A 25,023-nucleotide genomic window follows, 5' to 3' on the forward strand; every position below is an offset into this window, starting at 1 on the left:
TTGTTCAATCACTGGGAACCTATATGAATTAACTCGTTTGACGACTAATCTAATCGAACATGTATATCACAGAATACATTCAAATCATACACAGAAAATAATTGACCAAATAAAAGGTCTTTACAAAGACGGAAGAAATTAAGAAAAGTATCAGAAAACACCGAACAAACACAACAGAACATGCTAACATACTCATCCACACAAAAACAGAAAAGGAAAACTTACTAAAAAATGTTCAAAGCAGGCCGACCCCAGTCCGAATTAAATTTGACCATTTGAGGCCAAACAAACTCTAACCAGGGTGTTCTCAAACCGAGAACACCTTGGTTAAGGTCTATTAGACCTCAAACCCTCTATGAAGCAGGTCGGGCTCCTCAGGCTTTTGTGTTCTAAGGTTCAAATTTTCAGATCTGATTTTTTAGGAGTTGTGGGTAGATTCGAACCAAACCAAGTTTGGTTTGGTCACGAGGAGGGTCCGGGGAGTGTTTGGTATGAAGATGGGGAGGTTTGGTATAGATCGAGTTTTGTCTCGAATCTTCAAATCCAGATTCGAGACGATAGGAGGTGATTCGAGGTACATGGCTAGTGGATTCGTATTCAGGGTGGTTGGATGTTTCAAGGGTGTGAAGGGGGTGGTCACCGGCATTCATGCCGCCGGGTTCTAGTGAAAAGGAAACTAGGGCGGCGTTAGGGTTTGGGGGTTTCAGGGCTTGGGGAAGGAGACGAGTGAAGGGTGGGGCTCGGATAGGGGGCGTGAGGTGTGAGGGAAAGCTTATATATGGTCTAGGGGTTTAGATCTGAGCCGTTGGATCAGATGATCTCAACGGCTTGGATCTGTTGGTGAGGGGTGAGACGAAGTCGTTTGGTATTAAAACGGTGTCGTTTGGGTTTAAGTGATGGATTGGGTTGGACCGGCTAAACAGGTCGGGTCACGGGTGAGTATGTGGACCGTTGGATCAAGAGGCTTAGACGGCTCAGATCGACCTGCCTGAAACGGCGTCGTTTGAATTGGTGCTTGGGCAGGCCGGATTTGGACTGGACTTGAGTGCCTGTTTGGGCCTATTTTGTTTTATTTCTTTTGGGCCCAAACCGATTTTCAACTCTTTTCTTTTTGTTTTCTAAATTTTTTTTTTTAAACAAATGAAAAATAAAAAATAGGTAATAAAACAAATGGAATTAAAACAAACAACAATGTAGCATTTTAACATAATTATCACACCAAATTAACTTGTTTAAGTAATTTAAATCACAACCCAGAACGAACGATGCACATATATATATTTTTTTAAATTTCTTTTAATGACACATATTTTTTGTATTTTGTTTGACAATGATTAGATGTAAAATGGACAGACCCATAAATGACTAACAACACATGTCACGGAAAAATCGAAAAATTTGTACAGCGAAGTCATTTGTCACTATTTTTATTTTCTTTTGGAGCGATTATCCGTGAAGCAAAAATCACGTGCTTACATGCAACATGAAAGAAAATTGCTGGAAAAAAAAGAGGATAAAAAGAAGAGAAACGAAGGAAGAAAATTGGAGAAAGAACAGAGAAGGATAGAAAGAGAGAGACGGAGAGAGAGAGAGAGAGTAGGGATGAGAAATAAATAATTCCCTATTCAATTCCTAATATAAAGGGATACTCATTAATACGAATTGTATATAATTGGTAAATTATATATGCCCATGTAATTAAGCTAAAACTTGATTAGGGGTAATAAAGTTTCATATGTAGTAAACGAAGGTAAAAAGACGACTTCTCAAAGTAAGACAACTCCTTTTAAAAGATTCCAACAACTTCAGATTAAATTTGCCGTCTTTCAGTCTTATTACGCAACAAATAATATTATATCTGAATAATTTCATTTCACATATTCCACTTTTGTAATTTCATTTAAAGTTTTCTTCCTTATAAAAATTCATCCTTTTCAATTCTATGTAACTTTTACTTGAACCTTATAATTTTTTTTCCATTTTATTGTTTTTTAGGAATGAAATAAGTGCGTATGAATTCGTGATATATGCACCAAACCATATTAAATCTAATATGATTAAATAATAATTGAAAAATAATACATATAATTAATCATAATTTAAATACTACTAATAAACTTAGGTAAAAAACACAAGCCGTGCACTTATCCTTTTGGGTACATATACAAAATGTTGATAAGTATTTTTGTTGAAAGAATTAACCCAAATGCCGGTGCTTCCTAACCCCAAAATTTCTCCTTGAAAGAATTAATTCAAATAGTCGTATGCTTAATCTATTAAACTAGAAATACCCGACAGATGCATAATATATGTATAATTGTGCATAATCAATGTATAATCTATCTATACTGGCGAAAAAAAGCTTCTATATATTATAAAAGGAAAGGAAAAAATCCTCTGCTTAAGCCAAATGACAGCCTAGAAAAAAACCACATAGCATAAGTAGTTAATAATTAGTTATTGGTTATTGTTTTTGAATTTAAATATCTATAAAATAAAATATTTTATAATAATAAAACAAAAATTATTGAAAAAACTGTCCAATCAAATTGAAGAGTAGTTTCAAGTTGGAGTTTTAAATTATTTTAAAATATAAACTAAAATAAAATAAAAAACCGCCAATTTAAAAATAAAATGTTTTCCTTTTTAAAACTAAAAATTTTATTTATTCAAAAAAACTTATTGAGAATAATAGAATAAAAAATAAAAAATTATGTATCATCTATTATATTATAAAAAGAAAGTAGCATACAAAAATTAAAATGAGATGCTAATAAAAGTTTCTATTAACAATGCAATAATATTAAATATTGGATAATATCTATATCTATATATTATTAAAATGAGAGGAAAAAACCTTCTCCTTAAGCCAAGTGGCAGCCTAGAAAAAGCCACATGGCATAAGCAATTAATAATTAATTATTTAATTAATAATTAGATGCCTATATAAGTCTCATTAATTTGATAGAGATTTTATTCATTAAATTTCAGATAATATTGTTGAGAACAATAGGATAAGATTTAAAATAAAAAATATATATTTTAAGAGTAATACAATATATATCTTCTATTACATTGACAAATAAGATGACAATTGAAATTTATTAAAGCAATAACATCTAGTTTTTTCAAATAAGCTTGATCACAATTTAATTTAATTAATATTTTTTAAAATTACCCTCCCCCCCCCCCACAATCACGTGGGCACGAGTACTAGTTTATGTAACAACCCCGATTCTAAAGTAATCTTTTTGGAAAGGCCAAATACATATATAGCCCATTCAACTTGGTTTTATTTTTCATTTTGATACTCTATCTCACTCTTGTTCCATTTTGGCCCTCCAACATTAACTCTTATGTTTCACTTTAACACAAAAGTTAAAATTAGTGCAAAAAATCTAGCGTATGTGTATACACAAATCTGATGTGTAATAAATATCCAATTAAATATTGTCACCTAGTTTTTTCATCCATGCCAAGAGGGTCGATACTAAAATACCCGAACCCGACCGTATTTGGGTAAAATTAAGTTCGCTTCTTATTTACACAAAAAATGACAACACTAAAAATGAAATCTAAAAATGGTTCACATACTTTGTCAAATTTATACCCATAAAAGCGACGACCTAGATTTCTTGGTGTCCGTGATACTTTCAGTTCAATTTGAAATCTACAAGAACAAATATTCATTCCATTATGAAAATAATTTTCTTTGAGACATGAATTCACTTCAAACTTCAAGCTTGGATGAAATAAACCCACAAAAAAAAAAAACAGAATTAATAAATGAACAATAAATTGCAAAAGTTTGAAATTTTCTGGATGAGCCAGGTATGAAATCGGCAGATGAAAGCTTTGGAACTTTGAAAATGAAGATGGGGTAACAGTGGATGAAAAAAATACGGTCGGGTTCGGGTATTTTAGTATTGACTCGTCTGATATGGATGAAAAAATTAGGTGGCAATATTTAATTGGATATTTATTATACCTCAGATTTGTGTATACACACGCGGTATATTTTTTGTACTGGTTTTAACTTTTGTGTTAAAGTAAAATATAAAAAATAGAGTTGAAGGAATAAATTGGATAATGTTGAGATAAAGTACCAAAATAAAAATAGGGCTGAGTTGAATGGGATGTACATATATTTGGCGTTTTAGGAAAATCACACCTTTTTGCTAATATGTCCCCTTTTTATTATTTTGGTCTTTTGTGCAAAATTTACAGTATCGTGTTACCGGAGCCAAAACACGAAGCTGCTAGTGTCACTTCTCTCTTTGAAGCAATTATCTTCATCCCTTAAAAATTACAACTTCAAAATTCCAATCCAGTTAAAGGTATGAAGTTGCTGGGTTTTCTCGTATATTCATTTTCTCCTAACACTGAAATCTGCACAAAAATTATGAATTTAAATTTGTAAAGTTTTGATTTTGACTATGTTTTTGGCATATTGCAGCTTGAATTTGATGTTTTGGGTGTGAAAATGGAGGAGAGTGGCCCAAGTAGAGAAGAACCGACATCATGGGAAGACCTTTACAAAGTAAATTTGGTGCCTTCAGAGCTTTTTCTCAAATTTAGAAAAGAAATTGAGGGTTTTCGGGTTGGCGTTAACTTGGAGGTGCTCATTTCTTTTCCATACCATTTTTTTAATCATTCCTAATTCCTTTAATTTATGCCCTGATCCACGTGTTCTTGAGAAATTCCGGCTCTTTCTTGATTGCCCTCGAGAATGTACTGCCCTCGATGCTCTACTTCTCCGAGGTGCGTGTCCTCCGACCAGGTCCGACCTCTACCTCGAGTCACCCGGACTTGGACTCATAGTCCAATTTAAGGCTTTGAAATCGGACTTCTTGATTTTGACCGTATACAGATAGTCCTCGCGTTTCTTAGAATGAAATGATAAGAAACGATTTGAACCTCGATTTTCCCGAGCCTCTCGCGATGATGTCATGCTCGTGACGTAGGCACTTGAAGTGATTGAAACGTCCCACCGGTCCATATCCCCAAAAGCATTGAACATCCCGCCGGTCCATTTCCCCAAAAGCATTGGTCGGCCACTGGTGCCGCCGAAACGTCACTGGCTTTCTATAAATAGGGGTGTTACTTGGATGAACAAAGACTACACTCATTCCTTCTTCATCAACTTTTAGCCATTTCCCTTCTCCATCTCTTCTAATAATCACCTATTTTTATGGTTTAAATTTGTGACCACAAGGTCTCATGGCAACAATTTTACCAATTACGCCAAGACTTCCTTTTTTAAAGCTTTACCCTACTAAATGGGATTATACTGGGTTGTTGTTGTTGTTGTTGGCTCGAGACAACGGGAGAAGGGCACCGAATTCTTCTCGCACCGGAAGATATGCGAACTTTACACTGCTGCTCATCTCTCTTAACTTCAATCTAGTGTGGCGCTCCATTCCTTTTGCTTTCCATGGAGTGAGGTGGCACTATCATCTACTAACTTTTGCATCCCATACCAGTACAATGTCTCAAGAAGTGGTTTCAAAATAGTTGTGCTGATAAGACCCACACTCGCCAAGTTTTTCACCAGGCCGCAATTTTCTCTAAAGATCGAGATGGAGTCCCCGAGGAAGAGGTTCTCGAAGATGCCGCTCTCAAGGATATGCCCCCAAAAGTAGATTAGGTTCTTGGCTTTTTGTTTTTGCTTCTTTGTTTCTGTGTAAGGGCCCCTCGTGGGCTTTGTAAATATCTTTTGTCAATATAAGGAATTACTCTATTTCATCTTCCATTCGTGTTGAATTCCATTCTGCCTTCGTTTGTGAAAAATCCGAGTGTATGACTCTAATGATTAGTCCGAATACTGGACCCGAAACATAATAAACCCTTAGGTTTTTGATCGACCGATATAATACCTCTTAAGGTTCTTTGTTAATCCTTGAGCTAAGCTTAAATTGATTTGATGCAAGCTCGGGATACCGAGACTCCTGAGTCCGATTTTAGTGAGAGCAAGGTCTCGAATTTGAAATAAAGTTAGCTCTTTAGGCTTCGTAGATAGTCCCCGAGTGAGAATTTTTTCGAACTCGGGTAGCCCTTGGGCTTAGTAGTTGAGTGAGTACTTGCTCAAACTCGAAATAAAGTTAGCCCTTAGGCTTCATAAGTAGTCCCCGAGTGAGAATTTTCTCGAACTCGGGCAGCCTTTGGGCTTAGCAGTCGAGTGAGTACTTGCTCGAACTCGAAATAAAGTTAGCCCTTAGGCTTCATAGATAGGCCTCGAGTGAGAATTTTCTTGAACTCGAGCGGCCCTTATGATTTTTGACGAATTAATCCTTGATGTCCTAGTCCTGACGCCAATATCGCAATGTCAGCGGTTGAAGCGATTGAAAAGTTATTTTTTGTGCGATTCCCAAAGTCATTAATTGGAGGCGGCTGACGGTCGGCCTTTTGGCTTCCTCGGCACGCTTAAGTGACCTTTATAAATAGACAAATTCCACAACCTTACAAACTTTATTCCCGTATTGTTTTCAAAGTCTCATTATCCTTTTTTCAATCTTCTTGAGCTCTCCCTTCTCTTCACTATCAACACTCTTTACTTTCTTAGATCTTCTGTATTGCGATGGCTAAAACCTCCAAACCGGTTTCCTAAAAGGAAAAAGCTTCATCATCTTCTCAATCGGCCAAGGGTAAACCAGTAGTTGCCCCTAGTATCGAGGAATGTATTCCTCCGCCATGTGAAATAACATCCGATTTTAAAATCGAGAAACCTATTTCGACACCAGGCCGATGCGAGCCCATGTCTCGATATGTTTGTCTGGTGACCAAGGCCGAGCTCAAGCAAGTAAAGGAAGATTGTAAATGGGACAATAAAGGAATAGTGATTCCTTCCTCCGAGGAGGACATCACCACGTATAAAGCGGGGTACCTGAGCTGAGCGTATACACCTACCCATTTACGTTGGGCCCTGCAATTCCGGCTCAGGGTCCGATAGATGCAGTTATTCTTGACTTTTGCTAACGATACCGAGTGACGCTCGGCCTGATCTACCCCTCATTCTGACGAATTGTTTACTTAATCAGGTTTTTTTCGAGCCAAATCGAGGGGATGTCCTTTACCCTCGATCATCTGATCAGACTGTACAGTCCCCGACTTTATCGTGGGGGTTTGATAAAATTGTAACTCCGATCCTTAAAATCCCTGTTTGCTAGTATCGATGAGGACAAAAGTCGTGGGTGTATGAGCCGGTTTGTCCGAGTCAGGACCTCCGATCTAATTCCTGCCGATTGGATGCCGTTCCCCGAGGAGTGGAATATGAAATGTGAGTACGCAACACGTTTATACTTTTCTTTCCCCTGGCTTTATATTTTTCATCGATCTAACCCCTTTACGATGGTGCAGCTGCTGCTTGGTTTCCTGGTGGGGTCCCGGACCTCGAGGGCTGGGTCCGAAAGCTGGCCTCCGCCTCCTTTTACTCGGAGCGTTGCTGGCGAGATCTGGCCAAGGGTCAATGGGAGGCCAAAAACCATGGTGAGCTTGCTTGTTTGTATTCTTGTGCTTCTGCCACGGAATACTGACCTTGGTTTCATGTAGGTCTTGGAGACGCCGTTGAGTTGCGGCCGGCCCCGGCTAATGAAGTGGAGGTTCCGAAGCCATCCAAAGATAGAAAAAGAAGAATGGAGTCATCTGAAAATCCCTCGAAGCCAAAGAAGAGCGTGGCTCAAAGGCCTAAGGCCGATACAATGACCTTATCTCCAGAAACGGCCCAACGTCTTCGAGAGCAGGAGGAAGAAGAAGATGATGACTGCCTGCTGGTAACCCATGAAAAAAGAAAAAATGTCGATGCTCCGACGCCCATCGAGCCGGTGGCGGTTGATGTGGCTCAATCCAGAGCCGAAAAAATTTCCGAGGGGAGTTCGAACAAAGTCCCCGAACCATCATCTAGAAAGAAAGCACCTCGCCTCGGAGATCATTTGGAGGGCGAGGGCGAACGACCTGACCCCGAGCCTCTTCAGATAAGAGAAAATTCTCTGATTGGATCACTTGGTGTGATCAATGTGGATGATTCGCCTCCTGGTCCCGAGTTCTCCGAGGGACAAATCCGAGATGCCCACAATATGAGGTCTTCTGAAGTGGAAGCAAGCCACGAAGGGCATGATATCTTTCGAGAATGTCTCGCAGGGCTTGACGATGGTCTCGACCCCGATGCCTCTTTTGTTTTTGATGAGGCTCGTAGTCTCTTTAAACAAGTGAGTTTTCTGTTTTTTATGCCTGCGACTTTGTTTTAGCTGTTCTGAACCCATCTTCCCTCCTTTTTCGTGAAGGCTGTGGTGCTCCATAAGAGGGCATTTTCCAAGTCCTAAGCTGATCTTGCTCGATGCGAGGCTGAGCTTAAGAAGACTTTGGAGGAGAGGGACGTCGTCAAAGCCCTTTATGCTAAGAAAGAGATGGAGATCCACGATCTTCGAGTTGAGTTGTCGCGGGCATGCCAAGGTCGAGCCGAGTATGTGGAGAAGGTAACACAACTCTCGAAGGTCTATTACGTACCTACCTGTTTTAGCGACTGACATTTTTAATTTCGCAGTTTCAGCAAAAGGCCGACTTGGAGGCGCAGCTTCGGGAGGAGCTTAAGATGATAGAAAACAAGACCTTGGGGTTGAGGCAAGGTATGGACAATCTCGCCTCTGAGAAGGAAACTCTAAGAGAGCAGTTAACTTCGCTCGAACGCCAGCTTCGAGGTGAAGGAGGAGAGCCAAGCTTGGGGCCTCGAGATCAAGGAGCTTAAAGCCAATCTGTTGCTACGCTGGCCAAGGCTAAATCTGATGTTGCGGCAAGTATGGCTTCGTATCGAGTCGATACCGAAGCAGCTAATGCTCGAGCAAGGGAGATCTCTTCTACGGCGGAGGTTAAGTTATCAAGTGCCCTTGACCATGCTAAGCGACAATCGCGGAGGATGACCCTCGAGGAGATACATGCCCGCGGTTTCGATCTTTCGGCCGATATTGAAGCAGAGAAGATTTTGGAAGAAAAGGCGACCGTTCTGCTTTTCGATGAGGATGATTCAACCGGTGTCTCTGAGAGTGAAGGAGACGGGGATGAAGTCCCCGAGGGTGAGGCTTTTGAAGATGCGACTCCTGAAGATGTGGTTGCTAAGGATGTGACCCCGAAGTAGTTTTAGGTCACTTTATTTTGTTTCCTTGTAAGACCTCCTTGTATAAATATTTCCTGTAATCATCTTTTGGAAATACGAGGGGAACTTTTATCTTGTCTTTGGTTTGTGCTGGATTTAACATTGTCTTTATTTATGGAAGACTTCGTTTGAATAATTAATCCGAGGATTGGTTTAGGGTTCGGGGTGTTACCAAACCCTTAGATCTTTATCGATAGATTTAATAATTTTCGAGCTAAGTTTAAATCAATCCGATGTAAACTCGGGATATTGTGAACCTTGAGTTCGGATCGAAGTAAGAGCGAAGTCTCGAACTATAAGTTTTTGCTCTTAAGCCTTTCGATGTTGGCCATTGGGCTCTTATATATCGGCCCTTAGGCTCTTTTAAACTGGCCCTTAAACTCTTTTAAAATTGGCCCTTAGCCTCTTTATATTGGGTCGTTTCGGCCTCTAGAATGGCTTTGTAATTTTTTCCTCATTTCGGCTAAAAGACTTAGTGAAATTTTAGTTTATGCCTTAGCATGTGTTTTTGTACCCGTTAGGTTTCTCGAAGGCTCCACGTATCGGGATCTTATTAGTCATTTCGTTTGCGTAAGCATAATCGAATACCTCTAAAGGTTTTTCCGAAGGCTGGTGTTATCAAAACCTTTAGATCATTCGAGGGCTAATTTATCGGAGCCCTTAGATTTTTCGGGGTCTGAATTTATCGAAGCCCTTCATATTCTGCTTTTGTCGAGGGTAGCCTGATTTAACCGGTTTTTTAATAGTTGAAGGCCTTTAATTTATAGCGGAAGTCAGACGTCTGCGAGCCGCGTTATTTTGGCCGTAGCCTTTATATGACCGTAGTCTTTTATATGGCCGTAGCCTTCGGGTACGTCACTTGGACTTGTTTCCCGATAACTTTCCGAACTTGTTCAAAAAGTTAGTCCCCGAGGATATTGGCCTTGGCCTTTGTTTCGAAGGGGTGCCTCTTTGAGGTCTTATGAGTCCGAATTTTTGATGACTCGGATGTATTGACCGTTAATGACAATCCCCTGGTATTTCGGGGTGCTTTGGCCCTTGAGCCGCTTCCCGTAGGATTGTAAGTGTAGAGCTCGTATGAGATACAAAGTGGTTTTGATATAACTAGAATGCTTTGTTAAGCAGTTGATACATGCGTACATGTTTTGTCGTCGGGGCTCGACTATTCTATATGGACACGGTTCATTCGACCGTTTGGCCCATTACAAAGTTCTCCTATCGAGGCCCTCCTTAGGCATGAAGTATCTTTCTAAAAATGTGACCTCCGAGGGTGATGCCCCGCAGTATTCGAGGTTGATCGAAAAGAAGCCTCGAATACTTGTTGAATGTTCCTTAGGTAGCATATAGGTGTTGCCTCGTTAAAAACCTTGCCGGTAAAACCCATTTGGGACAAAATTCGAGCCAAGGAAAAAAGAGTGCAACGCATGCTTTAAAGCCTATGACCTTCGTCTAAAAAGGGGTGTCTTCGAGATCGCGAGCCTTTAAAAGCTCCTATCGTGCTGAGCTTGTAAGATCCATTTATCAATGACTCCGACACCTTGCTATCCGTGATCATGGTATTTTCGAGAGCCTTGACCCGGTCGGGAATGATTCTTAATGCCTTGATTTGACACCATGAGGCCGAGAAATTCACTACTGCCAACTCTGAAGGCACGTTTGAGCTTTGTGCCGCTTCGCCCCGAAATGTTGACTATTTCCTGCAAATGAATAAAAAATGGTCCTTTGCGCACAGGGACCTAACCAGTCATATCATCAATATAGGCTTTTGTTATTTTACCTATCTGTTCTTCGTACATTTTGTTGACTAGATGTCGATACGAATTTTTTCTAACTGGGGGCCTCCCTTTTTGTTTTACTGGTTTGAACCTGGGACTGTTGCTCAGTCTATGTGTGGTGATTTAAGGCTGAATCCCTGTCATATCTAAACGGGGCCAGGCAATGCAATCTATATCATCAATAATAAACTAAATGAGTTTTTTCCTAAGTTCGGGGGTTAATCCCGTTCCTAGGTATACCTTTTTTTTGAGCGGTTGACTTGGTAGCATCGGGCTTCTCGGGGACAACGGAGGTTCGAGGAGCTTAAGGAGTTCCTTTCTTCGCCTTCGGTTACCTGTTTATCTTGCTTCCGTCTAGACTTGGAGCTGTGATTGCTACTTAGCCACTTGTTTTATCTTTGAGGCTCGACTTCTCCGAGGTCAGGGGTTCCGGCATCAGCACCGCTTCCTCGATTGCAAACATCTCTTTTGCAGCATGCTGTTCTCTGCGGCCTATTTTCACTCCTTTCTTTGTCGAGAACTTCATCATCTGATGGAGGGTCGACGACACTGTCCTCATGTTGTGTATCCATGGCCTTCCGATGAGTGCGTTATACCTCATGTCGTCTTCGATGACATGGAACCTGGTGTCTTGTATGGTCCCGGCTACGTTTACTGGCAAAATAATTTCTCCCTTTGTTGTTTCACTTGCCATGTTGAAATTATTCAGCACCCGGGATGCAGGTACAATCCGATTTTGCAGGCCGAGTTATTTCACGACCCTCGATCTGATTATGTTCACTGAGCTACCTGGATCCACTAAAACACGTTTAATTGAACTTTATTTAAAAGGATAGAGATTATCAGGGCGTCGTTGTGAGGCTGGGATACGTCCTCTGCTTCCTCGTCACAGGACAATAGGGCGTCCTTTGGCACATAGCTCCGAGTCCATTTCTCTTTCGGGATGGATACTTTGGCACGTTTGAATATGGGTCCCTGCGAGACGTCGACTCCACCGATGATCATGTGAATGACCTGTTGAGGTTCTTCAGGTTCATTCTTCCTGTTTGCATCTCTCTCTTGGAAATGGTTCTTAGCTCGGTCACTGAGAAATTCACGAAGATGCCCTTCGTTGAACAACCGGGCTACCTCCTCCCTAAGCTGCCTGTAATCCTCCGTCCTATGCCCGTGAGTACCATGATACTTACATATTAAGTTTGGATTCCTCTGAGAAGGGTCGATCTGTATGGGCTTGGGCCATTTAGTATCTTTAACTTTGCCAATGGCTGAGACGATACCCGAGGCATCGACACTGAAGTTGTATTCTGACAATTTGGGTGCCTCCATCGATCCCGAGCGCCTGTCGAACCCGGTTTTGCTTATGAGCCCTCGGGCATTTTGGCCTCGATCTATTCTTCGATCATTCCGAGGTGTATTACGCCTTGAAATGTTCCTTCTATCTTCGACGTACAGTTGATATCTTTCCTTGTTGAATCTTGATCCCCGGTCTGAGTCCCTCGGGGGCTTGGCTGCAAATCTGTTAGAATGAACTGAGCCCGAGGGGGCTCCCAACTGGTCGTCCTCGACCCTAATTTTTGACTGATAACGATTGTGCACATCCGACCATGTCACAGTGGGATATTCAATCAAGTTCCGCTTCAGTTGTCGAGATGCAATCGAGCTTCTTTCGTTCAATCCTTGCATAAAGGCCTGAACTACCCAGTCATCGGAGACCGGTGGTAATTCCATTCTTTTCATCTGAAATCGGGACACGAACTCCCGTAGCATCTCGTCATCCTTTTGCTTTATTTTGAAGACGTCCGATTTTCTTGTGGCCACCTTTATAGCCCAAGCATGTGCTTTCACGAAGGCGTCCGCCAACATAGCAAATGAATCTATTGAGTTAGGAGCTAAGTTGTGATACCATATCATAGCTCCTTTTGATAGTGTTTCCCCAAACTTTTTCCATAATACTGACTCGATTTCATTGTCATTAGTGTATGAAGTAATATGTTTGTTAGGGTTAGTTGTTCCGTTGTATTTTGGTATATCGGGCATGCGAAATTTCTTGGGAATGGGCATCGGAGCCGCACTTGGGGGGAACGGTTTTTGTATGAATTTCTTAGCATCTAGACCTTTCAAAACTAGAGGTGCTCCCGGTATTTGGTCTACCCGGGAGTTATAAGTTTCCACTTTTTTATCGTTGTCTTCTATCTTCTTTTCTCCCGACTCGATTCTTTTAGTCAGTTCTTCGAGCATTTTTATGATTGTGGGGTTAGTCCCCGAGCCGCTTTCGTTGGGCCTTTCTAGCGTTGGCTCGTGCCGGGCATTTACTGGTTCGGCGGTGTTAGGAGTTCTGTTCTAACTCTGAAGCTGAGCGATGGCGACTTGCTGAGCCTGCAACATCTCGAATATCACTAGGAGGCTGACTCCTCCTTCTTCCATCCCTCGTGTTTCCTGGCCTCCAGCTCAGGTTTCCCTATGTGGGTTCCTTGCAGGGTATGTGCCTGCGTCCGTGTTTAAAGCGTTGTGCGAACTGATATCAACTGGCTCCACGTTTGGCACTCCCTCAGGGTTTATGGGTGGTATACTGAACCTATACCGCTGTTTTCTCCAAGACCTTCGTCCTCGTGAATAGGCGCATTCTGTGTGCTACACATGTTTAAGCCTGAAATCAAAGAATCTTTGACAAGAAAAAGTTTAAAGAATAACGTGCGTTATCAGAAAACTAGCACTAAAACAATCACTATTATCTTTAGCCCCACGGTGGGCGCCAAACTGTTTACCTCGAAAAATGGGGGTAACAATTAAATGTAATTTGTGATTTTAAAGATATGTGATTTATTCTAATACTAGTGAATATACAAATAATATTAAGTTTAAATAAGAAGAATTGATGAACCAAACCAGTGTTGCTATAACAATGAGGACCTCTAAGAACAATGGAGTATGAACAATAAAGTAAAAAGCAATAAAGCTGAAGAACACTTGTTGAGCACGTTAAACAAGAGAAACAACAACAACAAACCCAGTTTGATCCCATTATGCGGGGTCTGGGGAGGGTAGTCTGTACGCAGACCTTACCCCTACCTAATGCAGGTAGAGAGGCTGTTTCCACGTTAAACAAGAGAAACATAGTAGAATATTCTGTTGCAGTGAATAATGTGAGATAAAAATGATTGGGGTCCCCTTTATATAGGAGGAGAAAACCCCAATATAGTACATTCCTAATTGAGGTAAAGAATTCTATTGGTACAAGTGTATAACAACCTAGTACGGACCTGTACCATATCGTACAGATCGTATCCTTTAATTTATGCCCTGATCCACGTGTCCTTGAGAAATTCCCGCTCTTTCTTGATTGCCCCCGAGAATGTACTCCCCTCGATGCGCCAGGTCTTCGATCTGCTTCTCCGAGGTGCATGTCCTCCGACCGGGTCCGACCTCTACCTCGAGTCACCCGGACTTGGACTCATAACCCAATTTAAGGCTTCGAAATCGGACTTCTTGATTTTGACCGTATGCAATAGTGTTTATTTGCTGATGCTTTTGTTAGTTTTCTGTTAAAAGAGATAGAGTTAATTATCATGTGCTTTTCTTTTTTCAAGAAAATGAATAATAAAGATGGATGCATTTAGGTGGAGTGAAAGTTCACTTATTTGTTGTATTTGAATGTCTTTTGGCATATAGTTTCAAATGTGAATATCTCTTTACACCTTAAAGTGGGGTTCCTTACTCCTTAAACATTTGTTTAATGAATTTATAGCTATGTCTTTATGTTATGTTTGATTTTCATGATTTTGGATGAAGAGATCGACGAGGATGTTACACATCGTATTGGGGCGAGATGGATGAAATGGAGGCTCGCTTTAGGTGTTTTGTGTGATAAGAATGTGCCACCTAAACTTAAAGGTAAGTTTTATAAAGCAGTGGTCAGACTGACTATGTTATATGGGGCTGAGTGTTGGCCAGTCAAGAACTCTCATGTCCAAAAGATGAAGGTGGCTGAAATGTGAATGTTGAAATGGATGTACGGGCATACCAGACTGGATAGAATTAGAAATGAAGTTATTCCGGATAATGTGGGTGTGACCCTTGTGGAGGACAAGATGCGAGAGGCGAGACTTAGATGGTTCAGAAATGTGAAGAGGAGAGACGCGGATGCACCAGTGAGGTGTGAGCAGTTGGCCCTGGAGGGTCTAAGGAGAGGTAGAGATAGACCGAAAAAGTATTTGGGAGAGGTGATTAGGCAAGATATGGCGTTGCACCAGCTCACTGAGGACATGACTATAAATAGGAAGGTGTGGAGGTTGAGAATAAAGGTAAAGGGTTAGAATAGGTCGCCTAGCGGTATCCTAGCATGTAACAATAGCTTTAGTACATGAGTTAGCATTATTATTTATTTTCGTATTCCTTGATTTATGTGATTACTTTAGGAGGTTGGTGGAACAGTACAGAGATAGGAAGAGGGATTTGCACATGGTGTTTATTGACCTAGAGAAGACGTATGACAAGGTCCCTAGGGACGTCCTTTGGAGATGCCTGGAGGTGAAAGGTGTACCAGTAGCTTATATTAGCTTATATTAGGGCGATAAAAGATATGTATGATGGATCTAAGACTCGGGTTAGGACAATGGGAGGTGACTCAGAGCCTTTTCCGGTGGTTATGAGATTACACCAAGGATCTGTGCTCAGCCCGTTCTTATTTGCCCTGTCGATGGATGCACTGACACACCATATTCAAGGGGAGGTGCCTTGGTGTATGTTGTTCGCAGATGATATAGTTCTGATTGATGAGACGCGAGGCAGCGTTAGCGAGAGACTGTAGGAATGGAGGCAGGCCCTGGAGTCTAAAGATTTCAAGTTGAGTAGGACCAAGACGGAATATTTGGAGGGTAAGTTTAGCGACGTGTCGGGGAAACGGATGTGGAAGTGAAGCTTGACTCACAAGTCATCCCTAAAAGAGAGAGTTTCAATTACCTAGGGTCTATTATCCAGTGAGATGGGGAGATCGACGGGGATGTCATACACCGTATTGGGGTGGTGTGGATGAAATGGAGGTTAGCGTCTGGAGTCTTGTGTGACAAGAATGTACTACTGAAACTTAAAGGTAAGTTGTACAAAGTGGTGGTTAGACCAGCCATGTTGTATGGGGCTGAGTGTTGGCCAGTCAAGATTTCACATATTCAGAAGATGTAAGTAGCAGAAATGAGGATGTTGAGATGGATGTGCGGGCACACTCGAATGGATAACATTAGGAATGAGGATATACGGGAGAGGGTGGGCGTGACCCCCGTGGATGACAAGATGGTGAAGCGAGGCTTAAGTGGTTCGGGTACGGAGGAGGAGCCTAGATGCTCCGGTTAGGAGGTGTGAGCGTTTGGTTCTGGCAGTTACGAGTAGAGGTAGAGGACGGCCTAAGAAGTACTGGGGCGAGGTGATCGGGCAGGAAATGACGCAACTTCAAATTTCCGAGGACATGACCTTTGATAGGAAGGTGTGGAGGTCGAGCATTAGGGTTGTAGGTTAGAGGGTAGTCGAGCGATTCTCCTCATTGCACCGGCTAGTCTGATAGTGTTTTGTCTAAGACTGTTAGCGGTTTTTGTTGTGTTTCACAATTTTTATTTTTTTATCTTTTATTGTTGTTGTTGCTGTCTTTCACATTTTGGCCTTTCCATTTATTTGTTATAATTTACGATGCTGATATTATTTTTCTGGTTTCTGTTGTGATTACAGATCTATTGTCTCTGAGCCTTGGGTCTCCCGGAGACAGCCTCTCTATCCCTTCGGGGTAGGGGTAAGGTCTGCGTACATTCTACCCTCCCCAGACCCCACTAGTGGGATTCTACTGGGTTGTTGATTTATGTGATTACTTGTCGTTGCTTTTGTTTCGACGTTCTGATTACAATACTCAGTTTTAGTTTTGTATCTCTGTATTTTTGCTTCGGTTTTATAATTGGTGTGATTGGTGTTACCCTTCCTTTTATCTTTACTAAGCCGAGGGTCTTTTGGGAAATAACCTCTGCCTTCTTGAAGGTAGGGATAAGGTTTGCGTACGTACTACCCTCCTCAAACCCTACTTGTGAGATTACACTGGGCCTATTATTTGGACACTGGCGCCACAAGTGTGATTCGAACGCAATACCTTCCATACATTTTGAACCCCCTTTACCACCTCAAGAGACAGTGCACTTGGTTAAAGTGGGTTCAAATTTATATTTCTATACGTATTTTTGCTGTTTCAAATGTAATTTACTAATATACGCAGTGTAATTTTTTAGCGAAGCGGGTTCAACTGACCCCGCTTGACACCATGTGGGTCCGCTCATGGATATAGTAAGCATATGTTTCTTTTTATTTGATAGAGGGCCAACAATGTTTTTTCTCACTGCTCCGCTTGAGGACTCGAACACTTCACCTCTTTGTTGAAGGTGAAGGGTTCAACCATCTATATTAGTGCTCAGTTGTGAAATAGTGTCTTAAGATGGGAACGACGGAATACAATATAGTCACTGAGTGACAAATATGCTAATTATTGCCAGTCATTTCCTCAGGATGGATGCTAAAAGTGAAATAGCAATTGTCAAATGTAAATGTTAGATGTGAATTTTCTGCATCAGCACTGTGGTTAACTGTAGTGTTTTCAAGGTATTATAAAGTTGTGTCTGTATTAGTGTTTTCAGTTTTTTTACAAGTTCTGACCACTTGAAGACAATCTTGACCAGTTTTATAACAATCCAAGCAATGAATATCTTGCAAAACTGGTTTTAAAGCCTTTAGCCCCTGAACGGCGATGGAAGTTCATATGTGAGCCTTTGCATCATGAAGTGCGCCTTCTATCGAAAAAGATCCCAGTAACAAAATTTCTGAATCTTCAGGTTTAGCTATTTGTTCTTCCCCCCATACTAATCTATTACTGCTTGCAACCGTTATCTGTCTATATTTATTGATTCTAACATCGAGTTTTTGCAGGTAGGAATAGGCCATAATTTTCAGATGCATGCAACAGGCTGGAAATGGAAGCTCACGACTTGTTTGGGTGGAGATGGTGTCTCCAGGATCCGGAATAAGACGTCACTTGGATTATGTCCCGGTGTGGATTTTCGTTTCGGGTGGAGAGCAGACTATGTTCTTCCTGAAATTACTGGGTAAGTTTGTTTGTCTTGATATGCCTTTTTCATTGTAAGAGATCACTGTGCTTTGTACCCCTGTCAACAGTGGCGGAGGTATTTAAGGGGTGTCAAATCACACCCCTTCGTCAGAAAATTACACTGTGTAGCTACGTAAAAAATTCTTTTTTCTGTATATATACTATATATTGACTCCCCTTGGCTTCTTTGTGGGATTATTTCCTTATATTTTGACTCCCCTCCATGAAAATTTCGGCTCGGCCATTGCCTGTCGATACTGTACTTTTAAATTAAAAGTGACGGAAACTTGATGGTGCGATTATGATCTAGTGATTGATTATCTGGTAATGAATTTTCCATTTGTAGGGCTGTAGGAACCGGTGAACCATTGTTCAATATGAATTCTGGACGATTAGAAGCATCACTGGATAGAGTGGAGGCCATTTTTAGCCAATAAGAATACTTGGTATCTTACTTGTTTATGCTGTCTACTTTATCTTGGAGTGGCACACCCCAATCTCTTTCTGTTTTCCCGGTTACCTGTTTATACTTGTCATTTCTGTTATAGACCTTACTTAGTTGATATTTGATAGTATTTCCTTTGATTAAATTATCATGTTCTATCACCCAAATTTCTTCTAGCTAATTGAAAATTTCGTTTCCACAGATAGCGTGCTGCATTTATGTGCTTTTACTCGTAGAAACATCTTTTTCAGATTTCCTTTTTTGCTTTGTGCTTTTTTGGAGGAGGTAGTGCTAAATGAAATTACTTTTGGACTTTGGTTAACTGTTAGGATGTTCTGTTCAGAATTTGTAATGCTAAAACCACTCCTCGCTGTTTCTTTAAGACAGTGGTGATCCTTTAGGTTTTCAAGTTGTTTCAGCTTTAATTAGTGATCCCATTTCTCACCTAATTACTTCTTCTTTTTTTCAAACTGATCCCTTTTACAATTAGTAAGATCCAACGGAAACTGGAGGAGGAACAAGCCAAGTTGCTTCTTTTCTTAACCTCTTAGGCCTATTTAGTAACTGCCCTAGCATAGTTGCAAGCAGTAGCAGTCATCAACTGTTTCTATGGGCTTGTGAAAAGCAATTGGGTGCTTAATTTATACACTTAAAATGATGAGTATTCGAGTTTGTTGTCCCAATCTATTCAAGTTTGATTTACGCAATACTGTATCTCACTGAATTGCAGTAAACTAAGCATACACAAGAACAAATAGGAGTGAGCAGCGCGTAATGGTGGGTTGTATAGCAGTGCGTAAAATGGATATGTGGTCAACCATGGTGGGTTGTATAGCCAACGGCATACTTCATAGTGTGTGCGTTCCAAGAGCTGATATCTTTGAGAAGTGATGATCATGTTGAAAATACCAGCTCATCTCAAATCCTGTTGTGCAGATTATTATTTTCTGCGTTCTTTAATTTCACTTCTACGCAGTTTTTGATGTACAAAGCAGGATCAGTAAATTTTGTTTTTCATTATTCAGTTTTGGTACACGATGCCTTCAGTCAATGTGGAAAATGCTCAAAGTAACCTCAATTGAAATGATGGCTTTTTTGGATCGTGGAGGATTTTCTTGACATGAATCAATGATTAAAAAATTTACTATAAAATTCCTAGACTCTCTTTGCAGTGTTTACAGAAAATTAGTAAATAAAAACACCAAATGCAGGTAAGTTCTTACCCTAGTGTAGAGCTTCACATTTGAAGCCAAAAAGAGCAGATAATTGATAGAGCAATACAAGACAGTTTCAATTTTTGTGTTCAAAATTTGAAATTCATTCATGTCTTTTTGTCTCTAAAATCAGAATGATTGTGTCCTTGAGGGGATAATCCTAATCATGATAAACATGTTTATCAGTACCTTAGTAATTGTAGCAAGTCATCTAATACACCATCCATCTCAAATTACCAGTTATATTTTTCTTTTACACGGCCGTAAGAAACATAAATTAGAAGAACTTTTTAACTATTTTACCTGTATTTATGTCTTAAGACATAATCTATCTTTATTGTATATTTATTCTATTTATATGCGATCTTTATCTTTGAGAATAATTATTATTAAGGGTAAAATGAGAATAATTAATTTTGTCGAACTTTTAAACTGACAAATAATTTGAAACAACTATTTTAGAAACTAATTAAGACGGAGGGAGTAAATTAATCTGAATTCCGAGGGTTGAATCATCTTGTGGGCCCTTTAATCAACTTCAGGGGAGAAATTTAAAAATAGCCAAATTACAAGGGGTTGCTCAAAAATAGTCCAGTTTCAAAAGTAATCGAAATTTAGTCACTTTTCATGTAAAGATAAATTTGAGCGAAAATACTGTTTAAAAGAAAATACGCCAGTATATTATGCTGGAGTTCCAGCATAAGTATACTTGAACTCCAGCATATTATACTGGAGTTCCAAGATAAGTATGCTGGAGCTCCAGCATAATATGATGGAGTTCCAGCATAATATATTGGAGTTCCAGCAAAGTATATCGGTCCAGTATAATATGCTGGAAGTTCATACACAAGTGCTCGAATCTCCAGTATATTATGTTGGAACTTTCCGCGTGTTGGAGTTCCAGCATAATATGCTGGAAGTTCATATACAGGTGCACCGAACTCTAGTATATTATGCTGGACCGGTCTCTCTTCCAGCAAAATAGTAGCTATTTTTTATCTACTTAATAAATGCTGGTTATTCGGCTAGACCGTACTATTTTTACCATTAAAAGCGACGAAATCCACAGAAATCAAAAGGCTTTTTTAACGTTTACAAAACCTCAAAATGCTCACTCTTTCAAAACCAAAAGGAGGGAACTCTAACTCTGAAACATCAATCGAGACGAAAATGTGGGGTCTGTCCAAATTTAGCCGTTAAATGTTATAATTCCACTATGCCACATATTTCCTCAACGGCCATATTCTCTATATATAGAAACTTAAAACATTTCTACCTGCATCACCAAATATTATCACAATCCAAGTAGAAAAAACAAATATTCCATTCATTTTCAGAAATGGCTTCTTCAAAGCTTAGGCATTCTTGTTCCTTTCCAATTCTACTTCTTTCTTTTCTAAATTTCATTCTGTTCATTCTCTCTGCAGCTTCTGTAGCTCCAATAGTTGTACTCAAAACACCACCAACTTCACTTGGTTGGGCTTTTCTCATGGTTTCTTCCATTTCACTTCTTTCTTGTTTCATTGGTTTTTACTCTCAGCTAACTCATTGTTGCTTCATAACACACATCTCCCTTCTCTTGGCGTCGTGCATTGGCCAATTACTCGGCATTTTAGCCTTGTTCACTAAAGAAAAATCGAGTCTTTCGATACTGAAATCGCCAAGAGACCCTAGAGAAGCAAAAGTTTTGGTGAGATTGGAATGTGGGGTTTTAATGGCTATGTTTGTAATGCAATTGGGAGTTTTGGTTTTGACTTGTGCAGTGCAGAGTTGTTGGGTGAGAGATTATGAAGGTTTAGAGGCAGAAAGAGAGGCATGGTCAAGGAAGAGGAATCAGAGAATAGCTAAAGTTCAAGAAGAGTCAATGGCAAATGCAACCAAGATTTCTGAAATGAAAGCTAAGGAGTTGGATGAGAAGATTAAGAACAAGTATGGACAGTGGGTTAAAACTGATTTTGAAGGTTAAATTCAAAGGGGACAAATTAAGAAGATTTTAAGAGGGTATTTGTGTATGCATTTGTGAGGTGTAGTACTTGTTATGATGATGTTATTGAGTCACTACTGGGTGGCTATTTGGGATTTGGAGATTGATTTTATTTGTGTAAAGCCTTGTTACATCTTCCTTTATCTTGATGCAGAATGTTCCATTTAATTCAGTCACTTGTACTAGCCAACTTCCAGTCTCTAATACATTCAAATGCTTTAAGTTTTGGGTGTCTTTCTATTTTTCAATTTTAGAATTTGGTGGAGCTTTGGCGTAACCGATAAAGTTGTTGTCATGTGATTAAGATGCCACGGATTCGAGTCATGAAAACAGCCTTTTACAGAAATACAGTTAAGATTGCATGACCCTTGTGGTCCGGCCCTTACCCGGACCCCGCGCATAGATGAGCTTAGTGCACCGGGTGCCCTTTTTTAGACGTTGGTGGAGCATGCTAGGAGGACGGGAGAAGCCCAAATAATATGCTTATAATGACTTTCCAGCCATGTTATTGCACATGATCAATACATAAGATTTACAGACAGACCATAAAATAAAGAAAATGGTTAGGAAGAACCTGAAATTATCTATTCTCATTACTTTTAGAAAGTAGAGAAAAGAGGTGATAATAAAAGAAACTTTCTGTATACCGTGCAGTTAAGTATAAAAATTGATTTTAAAGAATGAAATAGTACACTTGGCTATACATGGAATATTGATAAATACGTGCTGATACAACGAATAGTGGACCAACACATGTTTACAAGAAATGGAAATAGCAGAAGTACAATCTTTTCCATTCTTCCCACCCGAGTTAATATTCCATGGATAACCATCAAATTTGCCCAATCTTCAGAAGCATAGTTGGAGCGCATAGTACAATTATGCTGCGTTCAGAAGGATGGCTATTTCCTGAAAGGGAATCTATATATTATCTCATAATTGGTTGGACATAGGTGCGATGATTTACTTCATCAGCGAGGTCTCTGGTTCAAGTCCAGGATGGCCAAGCCGCAAAAGCATTCTTCAATGGACTGTAACAGATAATAATACCACTCTATGCTTAAAGAACAACAAGAAACTTAAAATGCTGCTTGCTTATGCTTCAGTTGAACACCATGTTCACGCAGTGGAACTGTCGAGAAGTTTGAAATCCTTGACCCAGACAAAAATGTGTGAATCCGTTGATTTATCTCAACTGAACTCTTGCCAGGAATCTTTTCCGCTTCCACTTCTTCTAACAAAAACTTCAATCTTGCTACTTCCTCCCACCTCCCAGCTTCAGCATAGATATTTTTCATGAGTATGTAGAAAGGAACTGTCTGGGGATTTAAATCAAGTAGTCGATCTGCTACAGATTCTGCCAGCTCAAGATTGCCATGAATTTTGCAAGCACCAAGCAAAGCTCCCCAAACATCTGCATCAGGCTCAATAGGCATGTTCTCTACAAATTCATAAGCCTCAAGAAGTTGACCTGCTCGTCCAAGAAGATCCACCATACAAGCACATTGCTCCACACCTGGCATTATCGAGTATTCTGTTGTCATGCTCTCAAAGTGATTCCTCCCTTCCTCTACAAGACCTGAATGTCGACAAGCTGTCAATACAGCAGTGAAGGTGAAGCTATTAGGTTGTATTCCTTCTTCTTTCATCCTTGAAAAGAACTCAAGAGCATCTTTCCCATGACCATGAGAAGCACAAGCTCCTATAATTGATGTCCAGGAAACCACGCTTCTATAAGGCAACCTGTCAAAAACATCTCTAGCCAATTCTATACTACCACATTTCGCATACATGTCAATAAGTGCATTTGTGATTGCAACATTGCATTCCAAACATTTGCTTTTGACAAGCTCATGAACCCATTTTCCAGTACCAAGTGCCCCCAACCTGGCACAAGCCGAAATAACAGTAACCAATGTAATATAATCAAACTCTACCCCTTCGTTTAGCATTCTCTGAAATAGATTAATTGTAGCAGAACCGGCATCATTTTGCTCATAAGCAGCAATTATTGTATTCCATGAAACCAGACTATGCTCCTTCATTTGATCAAACAAAGACCTCGCGACGTCAACAAGTCCACACTTTCCATAGAATGCAATCAAAGCGTTAACTAGTGAAACATCTTTTTCCACTCCTAACTTAATACTATAGCCATGAATCAACATTCCCATATCCAAACTCTCCAACCGTGCACAGGCGGGAAGTACACTCACCAAAGTAATAGCATTAGGCAAAGTACCCGAATTGACCATTTTGAGAAAATGTCCTAATCCCTTCTCCGGAATTCCATTTTGCACGTACCCTGCAATCATAGCAGTCCAAGAAACTATATTCCTCACTCTCATTTGATCAAACACCAACTCTGAATCCAAAGTCTCCCCACTCTGCGCGTACAGAGTAATCAAACAACTCTGTACAAACACATCAGATTCAAATCCATGTTTAATAATATTACAATGTACTTCTCTACCTTCTCTCAAAGCCGACTGCACCGAGCAAGATCGAAGCACAAAAGGGAATGTATAGTTATCAGGTACAAAACCCTGTAAATGCATATCTTTGTAAAGGATTATAGCTTCTTGACAAGGACCCAGATTGGAATATCCCCGAATTACGGTGTTCCAAGCAAACACATCTCTTTGAGGCATTTCGTCGAACAGCTTCCGAGCATAGTCCATTGTGGACGATAAAGAGCAAGCCAAAGATACAAACTTGGTACATACTTGGAGGTTGGCGAGGTAACCAGTTGTCAAAGCAAGAACGTGTAACCGTTTCAGGGCTGCGAGGGAATGACATGAATTCAAAAGGTAGCTGAAGGGGAGGAATGATTGGTTGACAGTGGCAGAAGTAGGCAAGTCAAATGGTAGGGTGAAGAGGGGCTCAAGCTTCCTGAGTAGTGTCCTTAGCGAATTGGCTGACATGAAAAGAAGAAATTTGTCATAATTGTACAAACATATGGACTATGCTCTCAATTTGGAGCTTTAGCGGATTGGAGTAAACTAAAAATCAAAGATTTTCATAAATACCAAGTACAACTTTGCTTACTATTTATAAATAATAACCATATTAGTGTTTTTTTTTACTTTAAAACCCTTAAACTATTAGTATCCACATTATATATGAGGATGTTATGAAATAATAAAAGAAGAATTCTTATTGATTTTGGGATGAATTAACAATGGAATAGGACCCCTCTATTTATAGGAAAAGAGTGACTTAGTCATCAAGTAAAATTCCTACAATCTCTCTAAAATAACACCTTAAATAGAATTCTATTTATAACACTCCTCTTGAATGTCTATTCAATAGATAATATGCCTCGTTAAAA

General features: G+C 40.1%; 4 protein-coding genes across 6 annotated transcripts; 3 read left to right on the top strand and 1 right to left on the bottom strand.

Annotated features, from left to right (window-relative positions):
* The first annotated feature begins 4,179 nt into the window (after positions 1-4,179).
* Positions 4,180-19,596, top strand: LOC107790737 (uncharacterized). 2 transcript variants are annotated; one of them, XM_016612696.2, is made up of 6 exons: positions 4,180-4,337; positions 4,457-4,618; positions 17,625-17,777; positions 17,872-18,047; positions 18,396-18,495; positions 19,225-19,596. In XM_016612696.2, the coding sequence occupies exons 2-5, from the start codon at positions 4,484-4,486 to the stop codon at positions 18,484-18,486; spliced, it is 555 nt and encodes a 184-aa protein (XP_016468182.1). In that variant the 5' UTR covers positions 4,180-4,337; positions 4,457-4,483; the 3' UTR covers positions 18,487-18,495; positions 19,225-19,596. The 2 variants fall into 2 exon arrangements, with proteins under 2 accessions (XP_016468182.1, XP_075079617.1); XM_075223516.1 differs by having other exon boundaries at positions 4,457-4,540.
* On the top strand, positions 4,626-17,447 carry LOC142164810 (uncharacterized). Of its 2 annotated transcripts, none has more exons than XR_012695878.1 (4): positions 4,626-7,276; positions 7,357-7,485; positions 7,549-8,471; positions 8,540-17,447. XR_012695878.1 is itself a non-coding variant. In XM_075223515.1 (4 exons), the coding sequence occupies exons 1-4, from the start codon at positions 7,195-7,197 to the stop codon at positions 8,316-8,318; spliced, it is 906 nt and encodes a 301-aa protein (XP_075079616.1). In that variant the 5' UTR covers positions 4,626-7,194; the 3' UTR covers positions 8,319-17,447. The 2 variants fall into 2 exon arrangements, 1 of the variants encoding a protein (XP_075079616.1); XM_075223515.1 differs by having other exon boundaries at positions 7,549-8,204; positions 8,280-17,447.
* A 1,451-nt stretch (positions 19,597-21,047) lies between the features above and the next one.
* On the top strand, positions 21,048-21,674 carry LOC107790728 (uncharacterized). The gene has a single exon (XM_016612687.1). It carries the CDS (start codon positions 21,048-21,050, stop codon positions 21,672-21,674), a length of 627 nt encoding a protein of 208 aa, XP_016468173.1.
* A 675-nt stretch (positions 21,675-22,349) lies between these two features.
* Positions 22,350-24,764, bottom strand: LOC107790744 (pentatricopeptide repeat-containing protein At1g11290, chloroplastic-like). Its single transcript, XM_016612707.2, has one exon. It carries the CDS (start codon positions 24,614-24,616, stop codon positions 22,772-22,774), a length of 1,845 nt encoding a protein of 614 aa, XP_016468193.1. The 5' UTR covers positions 24,617-24,764; the 3' UTR covers positions 22,350-22,771.
* Between the last annotated feature and the right edge of the window lie 259 nt (positions 24,765-25,023).

The sequence above is a fragment of the Nicotiana tabacum genome, chromosome 10 (genome assembly GCF_000715075.1).
Source record: "Nicotiana tabacum cultivar K326 chromosome 10, ASM71507v2, whole genome shotgun sequence".
Lineage (NCBI taxonomy): Eukaryota > Viridiplantae > Streptophyta > Magnoliopsida > Solanales > Solanaceae > Nicotiana > Nicotiana tabacum.

Coding starts and splice junctions, on each gene's coding strand:
- LOC107790737 (XM_016612696.2), top strand. CDS start 4,484: ATGGAGGAGAGTGGCCCAAGTAGAGAAGAACCGACATCATGGGAAGAC. Junction 4,619..17,624: donor GGGTTGGCGTTAACTTGGAG/GTGCTCATTTCT, acceptor AATCTTGACCAG/TTTTATAACAATCCAAGCAA. Junction 17,778..17,871: donor CAAAATTTCTGAATCTTCAG/GTTTAGCTATTT, acceptor GAGTTTTTGCAG/GTAGGAATAGGCCATAATTT.
- LOC142164810 (XM_075223515.1), top strand. CDS start 7,195: ATGAGCCGGTTTGTCCGAGTCAGGACCTCCGATCTAATTCCTGCCGAT. Junction 7,277..7,356: donor CGAGGAGTGGAATATGAAAT/GTGAGTACGCAA, acceptor ACGATGGTGCAG/CTGCTGCTTGGTTTCCTGGT. Junction 8,205..8,279: donor CTCGTAGTCTCTTTAAACAA/GTGAGTTTTCTG, acceptor TTTTTCGTGAAG/GCTGTGGTGCTCCATAAGAG.
- LOC107790728 (XM_016612687.1), top strand. CDS start 21,048: ATGGCTTCTTCAAAGCTTAGGCATTCTTGTTCCTTTCCAATTCTACTT.
- LOC107790744 (XM_016612707.2), bottom strand. CDS start 24,616: ATGTCAGCCAATTCGCTAAGGACACTACTCAGGAAGCTTGAGCCCCTC.